General features: G+C 37.5%; 1 protein-coding gene across 3 annotated transcripts in view; it reads right to left on the bottom strand.

Moving 5' to 3' along the window:
- Positions 1 to 1,298: 1,298 nt before the first annotated feature.
- Positions 1,299 to 11,979, bottom strand: part of PRDM5 (PR/SET domain 5) — a 206,063-nt gene continuing 195,382 nt past the window's right edge. For 2 of the 3 annotated variants that reach the window (XM_047857411.1, XM_047857412.1), the window contains one exon: positions 1,299 to 1,672. In XM_047857411.1, the coding sequence (XP_047713367.1) occupies positions 1,508 to 1,672 (165 nt within the window). In that variant the 3' untranslated portion in view covers positions 1,299 to 1,507. The remainder of the gene's footprint in view (positions 1,673 to 11,979) is intronic. The other variant, XM_047857414.1, reaches the window with a different exon arrangement.

Raw genomic sequence — 11,979 nt, 5'->3', positions numbered from 1 at the left:
GTGAGTTTCAAATTTAGTATTTTTACAGAGTTTAAATCTCTATATTGAATCTTTATGCTTCTTTTTAAAACTGGAACTGAGCAAAAACATAATTCTAAAACAAGATTCCTGACTTCAAAGAACTGTGTCTTCAGATAACCTTTCTTCTTAAGTTGGAACCAATTTCCTTAAAGTTATACTTCCTCTCCTTTGAGCTCTAAGTAGAAAAATTCATGATTTGGACTTCATTTTGACTTTCTTCTGGTTTTTGGATTCCTTTATGCTATTCTGACATCACTAATGCATCTTATCATATCTTCCCCCAAAGCAAGTTGCTCATTGTATGTTCCTCTCAAGTATTTTATTGAAATATAACCCAACAGAAGAAATTACACTTCTTGCTTCAATTTCCCTTAATCAGTGATAATTCCAATCATAACAATAGCTGGATTTGTATTTTTTATTCTGGATTCCTAATTACACGGAACAATTGAGGGTAATTCAAAAGTGTTTCAGAATCACCTACTGCCTGGATTCTGGAAAATGTCTTTTGTGAAACAGAATTTTAATGCTCTGAGGACTCTATTATAGCTGTGCCAACATGTTCTGTGCACTTTGATGGAATGAGAAGATAAAAGGCTAGGTTCACCATAACTAATATTGCAATGCCACTATGTGCTGATACTCCTGTCAGTCAACAAATATTGAGAACCTATTTCGTTTTAATTTTTAGTTGTATGCATTTGTATATTGTTAATTTCTAAAGATGACTGGTATAAACTTAGGAGAATCAGCTTGATATATACTTAAGGTATATGGTCATTTTTATGAAGATCTTATGAAAGTACTATAGACCATGAATGTCTGCATCTAAGTGATTAGAGGAGATAATGTTTCGAAGAATTATCTAAAATGAGCAATATTTCAGTAGATGCTTTAATTCTTAAATACTTCCTTATTTTAAACTGACCTGTTGTAGAGAGCTATAAATAACATCAACTTTTGGTCTGTTTCACAAAATAGCAAGTTTTATCCTATATCATGCTTGATACTTTAAAACCCTTGACCTTATCCTCATCTGTATGAAATATTTTGGCATATTAATTTATTTCTGGATAAATCAGTAATAACCAGTATGTGCGTGCATGCACACACACAGATAACAATAAAATAAAAAGGCCTAATAAAGAGTATGTTAGTAAACTTCTTTACAGAGAGGTAGCCAACATGGAAAGCCATGACTCCTTTTTCCATTTTATAAAACAGAGCATAAGTAGTATTTTGCAAGTCTACAAAGTTGTTGTTTTTTTTCTATTTGTACCATTTTTTGGTAAAAGTAGGAATTTCTTTCTTTCCTTTTTTTTTTTTTTTTTTTGCATATGCATCTACGAACTCTAAAGGTAGGCAAATAAGAACTATGAGACCAGTGAATTACTTTTGTCTACTTCTGCTATGCTAATCAGGTGAGAGAAATCTGGGTTTCATATTAGGAGCCCTTCTGAACGGTTTAATTCCTTTACAGCTACCATTAGCTGTCAGCTTCGCCATGGATATTGTCCATGTGCACTTTGAGGTAGTCATTCCTTGTAAACTTCTTATGGCAAAACTGGCATTCTGCCAGGGGACGATTGGGATTGTGAGTCATCTTGTGTCGGATCAGCATTTTCTTCAGGCTAAAAGCCAAGTCACAAACCTAGAAAAGACCCAAAGACACCAATTGTATTATGCTGAAAAACCTGAAGATATGCCAACTTATCATGTACACAACACACATTATGCATCTTCCTACTGTTAAGTGTGCACTGACAGGCATAAGAACAAAAATTCCTAGAAATAAATGGAATTTAACATCCCAACTAAAGGGTAAAGAAAAATAATTACAGTTCCCAAGAGCTGTTTGCATCTAGTGTGTGTCCTCTATACCCTAACCACCCTCCCTTCCTCTCTACTGCTATATTTAAACATGTCTAGATAAACAACTCCCTGGGAACAATATCTTTCTCCGCATGATGGAGTGTATTGACATTTTCATATTAAACCCCTTAAGCAAAATGCCTAATGGCCCAGAGGGCATCTCCCTGTTTGACATAAATAGCACAAGACTTGTCTCTCCAGTGATCCCTTCCATTTAGCCCCATTTGAGAAGTGAAAGGTTAATGCTGCTTTAAGCATCCTAAGTGGAAGTTTACTACCCACAATTCTGATTCTTTATTTCTTATCATATACACTTATTTAACTAGGGAATCTAACATGTTAACTTCATATAAGCTCTGCCACATTGCCACCTGGCCCAACAAATATGAACAGTCCAATAATTAAAATATTAAATTAACACAGAAGATGTAAGGTCCTCCTGCCTCAGTACTTTCCCACTTCTCTTTATGTAGCTTCCTCTTACTCATTCTTCAGGGAAGCCTGTATGATCTGTGGGCCAGAAGTCCTCTGTTAAGTGCTTTCATGGTAGCCTTTACTTTTCCTTTATAATACCTACTTTATTGTTTTTTTTAATTTTTTTTTCAATGTTTATTTATTTTTGGGACAGAGAGAGACAGAGCATGAACAGGGGAAGGGCAGAGAGAGAGGGAGACACAGAATCGGAAACAGGCTCCAGGCTCTGAGCCGTCAGCCCAGAGCCCGACGCGGGGCTCGAGGCGGGGCTCGAACTCACAGACCCCGAGATCGTGACCTGGCTGAAGCCGGCCGCTTAACCGACTGCGCCACCCAGGCGCCCCTATAATACCTACTTTAAATACAATTAGTTACTAGATAATTCCTTTAAATGTCTGTTTCCTTGCAAGTCTAAGAAACATGATAGTAAGAGTAAGAATTCTGTAAATATTTGTTGGCTTAAAGAAAGAAAGGTAGATACATGTTTGATAGATAGGTAAACCCCCTAAGAGCAATATAAGTATGTCAAAAACTATCGAATAATTCTAGAAAAATCAAGCAAGGTGACTATGAAGATTATTTTCAAGTGAAACTCTAAACTTCTAAATTGTTTTTTTATAAAATTTGTTAAAATCGATTATCATAAATAGCACAGAATTAAAATGTATCCCTTATTTTCCATTTCTCTGGCTCCTTCTCTAAAACCCATGTAATGAACAATAGATACCAAATTTTTCATTGGCTTCCCACTGAAATTAGATTCAAAATAAATTTCTTAGCATGCTTGAAAGGCTCATCAATTTGCTCTCCAACTTCACTTGTACCCTTTCTTTCTCACTATGCTTCAGCTCCACCTGCCTTCTTACCTCCCCTAATACCCAGGCTCATTCTCACCTACAGGCCTTGATTTGTACTGTTCCTTGTGCCTGGAATGTTCTCTTCCCCATGGCTGACTCCTTCTCCTCTTTTAGGTTACTTAGAGTTACTTTCTCAGAGACTTCTTCCTTAAGTATTCCTTTATCTCTTTTTAAATTGTTTCCAGTCTTTATCATAAAATGCAATTAGGTATTTATTTAGGTTTAGTTGTTCAATGTCAATACCCCACAGGAATGTTGAGTTCTGTGAGCACAGGGGACCTGATATCTTGTTCACTATTTCATTTCAGTGTCTGGCCCAGGGACTAGGTTGAAGGGCTAACATCAGCTTTCATTATGTGCCAGGAAGCACTCTGTGCAACTTATAAAAAATTCACTTGTGCAATCCTCACCTCACCCTTTTAGGCAGGTACTAATACTATAAACTCCATTCTATAGAAGGAAACTGACATTCACTTCAGTGTCTCAAGCAGGTTACCCAAGGTCATAGAACTAGGAAGTGGTTTCTGGGGTTTAAACCCAAGCAGTCAGGGTTCAGAGTTTTTGTAACCCCGAGGACCAACTATTATTAAAAGCTCAAACTTCAAAAAAAGATATGTAAGCTGACTGTACTTTTTCCACTTGTCTGGCTGATACCATTTTTAAGAAATAAAAACCTCTTTGGAAAAATACAGGAGGTTCTCAGTTCAGCTCACCAGTGTATTGTGAGAGACACAAAGTTCAAGTTCATTTACACAGTCACCATGGGAAAATTACAGCAGCAGCAAGCTAGAGAAATGGAAGGGAAGTAAAACAAGATGCTAAAGTCATTGACAATGGCTCTCAATTAGGGAGTCCTAGAAGCTCCATATAGGAGATGGGATGGGAACAACCCAACAGATTTTGAATGAGGGCCAGGTAGAGGATTCAATGTCAGTAGAGAGCAGGTGATGTCACAGTTGTGAAAGTGACTACCTAGACATTAAAAGCTATGTTTTTATGAACTTAAATGTAGTCACTAAGAGACTTCAAACTGATGTTCTGTATAAATCAGCCAACTGTAAGGACATTCATGGTCATTTTAATATTAGGGGAAAGCAAGGAATAATTCAAATTGTGTAACAGGGATGCTTCCTCTTCTTCCTTTCCACCTGAGATTCTTATCCAATCCTTCAACCTACTCCAAATTAGTATTAATTCACAAGCAAAAGAATAGGAAAATATTTAGTCTTTTTCTAGGCTAGAGGTAAACTGATTTTGTTTTAAAATAAAGTAAAACAACACATTTAATAGAACATACCTTGAGAGATAATACTAGAACACGATACAAACATCTTACAGTAACAAATATTTATCACATACAATGTGCCTGCCACTTCAGTTAGAAACAGAATGACAAAGAGTCTTGTCCTGTCCTGTGAAGTCCAGAGTCCTAAGGAGAAATATTTTCATGTCATGAACATAATTCTAGAAGAAGGAATAGGAGAGCACAATTAAGTCTTCCTGGATGTATGAGGGTTGTCATGTCATAAGGTGGGAAATGATATTCTGGGGGGAGGGAAGAGAAGGTGCAAAGGCACAGAGCTGTAAAGAGCAAGGCTCATGTGGGGAAGTAAAAACAGTTCCCTAAGGCTGAAGAAACAGAATATTAGAGAAATAAATTGAAATTAATCAATCAATCAATAAGAGAATCAACTTGAAAAAGAAGTTAGTGTTAAAGTCTGGACAACGCCCTACTTCAGTTCAGGTCACAATCTTGCAATTTGTGAGTTCGAGCCCCACATCAGTCTCTGTGCTGACGGCTAAGAGCCTGGAGCCTGCTTCGGATTCTGTGTCTCCCTCTCTGCGCCTCCCCCACTTGGCGCTCTTTCTCTCTCTCTCTCAAAAGTAAATAAACATTAAAAAAAGTTGGAGGCTAGAGCCAAACCCTGGTAATCATAATAAGAAACTGGAAGTATATTCTGCAAGTGGTGGGGATTTATTAAAGGATTCTAAATAGAGACTAACACCCAAATATCATTTAGTCAGCAAGCTTGAGAGTATGAAACCGGGGGCAGCAAGGCCAATGTGATTATTACACTTCAAGCCAGAAATGATTTGGATATGAACTAAAGACAGCAATCATTGATTCCTTTATTAATTCTTTCAAAAATCTTCATTAAGTGCCTCCTATATGCCAGGCATAGTTCTTGGCCTGGGGATCCAGCAGTGAACAATAAAGAAGAAGAAGAAGAAGAAGAAGAAGAAAAAACAACACCTCTGTTGTCATTAAGCTTAAAATACATGATAAATAATTAAACAAACAAATATGTAATATATCAAGTGGATATAAGTGCTGTGAAGGAGAAGAAGAATATGGGGTGAAGGTTAAGAAAGTAATAGAAATAAGAGCGTAATTTGAGCACAGAACTGAAATAAGTACAGGAGAAGGCCATAAAGTTCTCTGAGAAGGGTGTTCCAGATCAGGGAAGCAGGAAATACAAAGACCTATTCATTGGAATATGCTTTGTTTGTCTGAAAAATGGCAATGAAGTGATGTGGTCAGAGTGAGGTGAAGGTGGTAGAGAGGTCAGTGCTTGGGGCAGGAGGGTTGGGGGTGCAGGTCTGTAAGGACTTTCAGATCATGGTAAACTTTGGTTTTCACTCTAAATGGGATAGACCGCCATTGGAAGGCTTGAGCAAATGAGTAAATATATAGTCTACATATTTAATATATAAAACCTGACAAGGTTCTAAAAAGGACACCCTGGGTGGTAAGCTTAAGATTCTGTCAGGAGCAAAGACAGGATAAATTAAGAAACTGTTTCATTATTCAAGGAGACTAAGCTGGTAGCTGGGCAGATGTGAAAAGTGTTCAGATTCTCCATTTATTTTAAATATGGAGCCAACTGAATTTGCTACTGGACTGGATATCAGGAGTGAGAAAAAGAGAGGAGTGAAGGTGGCAGTGGAAATTTAGAGGAAGAAAGATTTTCAGGAATTACTGTGTCTGAATGGCAGGTACATGAGCTTGAACCCTCGAATCCTGACTCGGCCAATTAGAAGTGGAAGGAAAGAGACAAGTCATGCACTTCAGTGAGCCTCAGTTGTTTCATATAGGTGGAAATAACACCTAGATATTTCTGGGTTGTAGTGAAGATCAGAGAGAATATATATAAACTGGATCACTGTGTCTTCCCCACAATAGAAGCTTGACTAGTTGATGCTATTGGTCATGTCTTAAGGAAAAGAAAAAAGCATCTGGCATGAGAATCAGAGCTTTGGTTTTGGTTATTTGGAGATGGTGAAGCCCTCAGAAAGACGTATAGGTTTTTTTTTAAGTTTATTTATTTGAGAGAGAGAAAGAGAGAGGAAGGAGGAAAAAGAGAGAGGGAGAGGGGGAGAGAGAGAGAGAGAGAGAGAGAGAGAGAGAGAGAGAGAGGATGCCAAGGAGACTCCACGCTGTCAGCATGGACCCAGATGTGGGGTTCGATCTTACAAACTGTGATATCATGACATGAACAGAAATCAAGAGTCCAAAGCTTAACCAACTGAACCATTCAGGAGACCCAGAGAGATGTATAGTTAAAGGGAATATGTTGAGCAACTAAGCTGGCTGGGGAAATATTGATTTCAGTAAGGAATATAGGAGAGAAGTCTCTTAAAATTTTTTTAAATGTGTATTTATTTTTGAGAGAGAGAGAGAGAGAGAGAGAGAGAGAGAGAGAGAACAAGCTGGGGAGGAGCAGAGAGAGGGAGACACAGAATCCGAAGCAGGCTCCAGGCTCTGAGATATCAGCACAGTGCCTGAGACAGGGCTTGAATGCACAAGCCATGAGATCATGACCTGAGCTGAAGTTGGACACTAAACTGAGTAAGTTACCCAGGTGCCCCCAGGGAAATGTCTTACAGACGGCTCAAAATATCTGCCTAGAGTTCAAAAGGGAGATCGAGGCAGGAGAAAGAGAGATTTGGAAGTCATCACCATAGGGATAGTAGCAAAGATACTTACAGTTCAATAGCTATGGCATGCTCAGGGAGCTGTACACATGGAATGACTGTGCCTAAGGGGCTAGTGTTGATGACTGAAAGCGGTATTTGAGAAAAATTGTAAAGAACTGAGATCAACATGTATCAGTTTCTTCTTTACAATTTTGCTCAAATGCCATTCAAGTACCACTCAAATGTCATATGTCTGTGTGTGTGTGTGTGTGTGTGTGTGTGTGTGTGTGTGTGTAAATGCCAGGCAGCGGGTACAAGAGATGGGGAGGATGTTCCAGGCAGAGGAAATAGTGCATGAAGCTACAAGGAACAAGAAACAGAAATGCAAAATGGCATCACTGCTTCAGGAAACTTTAAGTGTCAGTACAAACAAAATGCAAAGTACTGACAGATAAGAAATTATTAACATATTAATAATAACAGTTGACAAAACCCAGAATAATTTTTTCCATCAAGCGGCAAGGTGGATTTTACCCTACAGTTTGTGAGATACTGTCATAGAGAAGCACCTGATTTGGTTTATACTGAAACAATCACATTGAGAAATTATTACTGACCCCAGAGAAATAAAAAGGATTATAAGAGAATACTATGAACTGTATGCCAACAAATCAGATAACTTAGATGAAATGGACAAGTTCCTAGAAACACATAAATAACGAAAACTGACTCAAAAAGAAATAGAGTAACTCCAGAGACCAATAATAAATAAAGAGATTGTATCAAATAAAAAACCTCCCAGGGCGCCTGGGTGGCTCAGTCAGTTAAGCGTCCGACTTCAGCTCAGGTCATGATCTCACAGTTCGTGAGTTCGAGCCCTGCATCGGGCTCTGTGCTGACAGCTCAGAGCCTGGAGCCTGCTTCAGATTCTGTGTCTCCTCCTCTCTCTGACCCTCCCCTGCTCATGCTCTGTCTCTCTCTGTCTCTCAATAATAAATAAGCGTTAAAATTTTTTTTTAAATAATAAAAAAAAAACCTCCCAACAAAGGAAAGTCTGGAATCAGATAGTTTCATGGATAAATTGCACCAAACATTTAAAGACTTAACACTAATCCTTTCAAACTCTCCCAAAAATAGAAGTGGACAGAACACTTTCTAATTCATTCTGTGATGCCAGCATTAACTTAATACCAAAGCTAGACAACGATATCACAAGAAAAGAAAACTAAAAGCCAATATCCCTTTTGAATATAGATGCAAAAATCCTCAAACGAATGAAAAACAAAAATTCCAACAAGCCAAATTCAAAATTATATTAAAAGGATTGCTAACAAAAAGAAAGAAAGAAAGAAAGAAAGAAAGAAAGAAAGAAAGAAAGAAAAGAATAAAGAAAAAAAGGCAGGGCATGGATGGCTCAGTCGGTTAAGCATCTGATTTCAGCTCAGGTCATGATCTCATGATTTGTGAGCTCAACACCAGCATGGAGCCTGCTTGGGATTCTCTCATTCCCTCTCTCTCTCTGTCCCTACTCTGCTCGTGAGCTCTCTCTCTTTTTTGTCTCTCAAAAACAAAAAAACAAAAAGCAAAAAACAAAAACAAAAACACCAAAAAGCAAAAAACCAAAAACATCACAAGTCATGACCAAATGGGATTTATTCAGACTGCAATGGTAGTTTCACATAAAATCAAACAATGTAATAAACCATGTTAATAAACAAAAGACTAAAAAATGATCATCTCAACTGATAAAGGAAAGCCACTGACAAAATCCAACAACCTGTATTGATAAAAATACTTAGAAAACTAGGATAGAAGGTTGCTTCCTCAACATAATGAAGGGCATTTATGAAAAACTCATAGCTAACATCATACGGAATGGTGAAAAACTGCAAAATAATGCAAAAGAATAGACCCCTACTTCACACCATATACAAAAAAATTAACTTAAAACAGATCAAAGACCTAACTGTAAGAGCTAAAACTATCACACTCTTAGAAAAAAAACATGACAGTAAATCTTCATGGCCCTGAAATTGGCAATTCTTATATCTGACAACAACACCATGCTGAGAAAAAGAAAAAAAAAACATAAATTGGATTTCAACATTTAAAAGTTTCATGAACCAAAGGTATTATTACTAAGTGAAAAGATAACTTAGAAGATACTTGTATATCATATATCTGATAAGAGCCTAGTATCTAGAATATACAAAGAACTCTTATACTCAACAGCAAAAAGACAAAATTTTAAAATGGGAAGAGGACTTGAACAGACATTTCTCCAGAGAAAATACAAACTCCAACAAACAAGCATATAGAAAGATGCTCAGTATTGTTAATCCTTTTGGAAATTTAAATCCAAACCACAATAAGGTATCACTTCATATGCCCCATGGTGACTATAATTTTACAAAACAGAAAATAACAAGCATTGACAAAGATGTGGAAAAAATTGGTATTCTTGTGCATCGCTGGTGGGAATATAAAAATGGTGCAGTTTCCATGAAAAACAGTATAGCAGTTCCCCAAAAAGTCAAATATAGAATCACCATATGACACAGTAATTCTACTCCTAGGTATATACCCAAAATAATTTGCTTTTAAGACAGAGAGACAGGGGCGCCTGGGTGGCTCAGTCGATTAAGCGTCCAACTTCGGCTCAGGTCATGATCTCGCGGTTCGTGAATTCAAGCCCTGCGTCAGGCTCTGTGCTGATGGCTCAGAGCCTGGAGTCTGTTTCAGATTCTGTGTCTCCCTCTCTCTCGGACCCTCCCCCGTTCATGCTCTGTCTCTCTCTGTCTCAAAAATAAATAAACGTTAAAAAATATTTTAAAAAAGAGAGACAGAGAGAGAGAAACAGAGAGACAGAGAGACAGAGACAGAGAGAAAATGCATATGAGTGAGTGGGGGAGGGGCAAAGGGAGAGGGGAAGAGAGACTCTTAAGCAGGCTCCACTCCCAGCACATAGTCCAATGTAGGGCTTGATCTCAGAATGGTGAGTTCATGACCTGAGCCGAAATCAAGAGTAAGATGCTCAACTGACTGAGACACCCAAGTTCCCCCAGCCCTGCAAAGAATTCAAAACAGGTACTTAAATACTTTTATGCACATGTTCCTCACAGAGCAATACACAATAGCCAAAAGGCAGAAACAACATAATGTTCATCAGTGATGGAGAGATAAACAAACTGTGGTATACACAATGGAATATCATTCGGCCATAAAAAGGAATGATGTACAGACACATGCTACAATGTAGATGAACCTTGAAAACATTACGCTAAGTAAAAGAAGCCAGTCACAAAGGTCACACATGGTATGATTCATTTACATGAAATATCCAGAATAGGTAAATCTGTAGAAATGAAAGGAGATTGGTAGCTGTCAGGGTCTGGAGAGAGAGGGGATTAACTGCTGAATGGGTATGGAGTTTTATTTTGGGACATTAATGTTTTAGAAGGAGATAGAGGTGATGGTTGCACAACATTGTTAATGCACCCAATGACAATGAATTGTTCACTTTAAAATGGTTGATTTTACATTCTGTGAATTTCGTCTCAATTAAAAAAAAAAGACATTACCCTGGCAGGGTAAAGAACACACACATTGGAGATTGAATGTAATAAAACACAGGGAGGAGCCAGGCTATGCACTGCTAGTGGGAAAAGAAACTGAGAGGAAGTAATAGATTTGAGAGTTATTCAGGAAAGAGGAAGATTGGGAATGAGAGAGAAAGGATGACTTCTATTCAGAATGAGTGGGTTAAGAGGATAAGATTTTGGAACAAAGACAGCCAGTCCTTTACAAAGCAGGATGCATTTCAAGGAGGTCTGGGAGGCAGTAAGCTTGGATCGATAGTCAATGGACTAGTTTGGGCCACAGATCATGATCAGAGAGTTTTGAAAATATGATAGAAGTAGATGGAATAGAAGGAAAAAAATCATGTTTGTAAAATTATAGGTTTTTAAAAAAAAATAACATCGTGGTCCAGTTTAACTTAGAAAGTACTCAACAAAAATATCTAGCATAAATGAAAGTTGAATTGAATGTGATGGCAGGCAGATGTCTGTACACAGTCAATATTTAATTTCTATCTCCCATCAGTTATTTGTGCAGTTGTACAATTAAGTAATCTAAAGAGGTTGTGCCTATATGGAAATGTTTCCAATAAAAGCACTGACGAATTAAGCCAACTGAAATTATTAAGCAGGAGCTGTACCTCCAGTTCAGGATTGAGTTCTACATGTGCACATTTCTTTCTCTATGATACTTCTTGCCTTAAAGAAGTTCACTGTTCATAAAGGTACTTTTATGAGTAAGCCCACTGGGAGTACATTGTTGCCTTAACCTTACCACCAAAGTTTCATGGAAGGACAAGGAAAACATCTTGTGTTTGTGAGCTTCCTTTCATGTGGACTGCGTACCCTACACTTATCCGTTGGGATATGCCAATGGGACTAAGTACTCGAGTTTCCCTCCACATTTAAAGAGCATTCTGTACTGTGCAATTTTACACACTACAACTTTAATGTTTCTTCTTACATTGAGCTACATTAATACTCTTTTTGCTATTTTTGTATAAGAAATAAGCATCCAAGTGTTTTCCCTAAAGCCTGTGTCAATCTTCTATCAACTGTCAATCTTACACAGAATGGTGACACTGTTCATTGAAAAACCATTTTTTCCTAGATTAATTAACATTCAGATTAATTTTATTGAGTGTGGTAGTATTTTTCCTTTCATAAATACTATAAACAACTAAGTTGATAATTTTCAATTCAAATGTCATACACAGAAAATCTAAACAATTAGCAACATTATTTAAATAAAGGAGTTC

The sequence above is a fragment of the Prionailurus viverrinus genome, chromosome B1, assembly GCF_022837055.1.
Source record: "Prionailurus viverrinus isolate Anna chromosome B1, UM_Priviv_1.0, whole genome shotgun sequence".
Classification (NCBI taxonomy): domain Eukaryota; kingdom Metazoa; phylum Chordata; class Mammalia; order Carnivora; family Felidae; genus Prionailurus; species Prionailurus viverrinus.
Note: the sequence above shows the minus strand (reverse complement) of the source record. Positions and strands in the feature narration are given on the sequence as shown.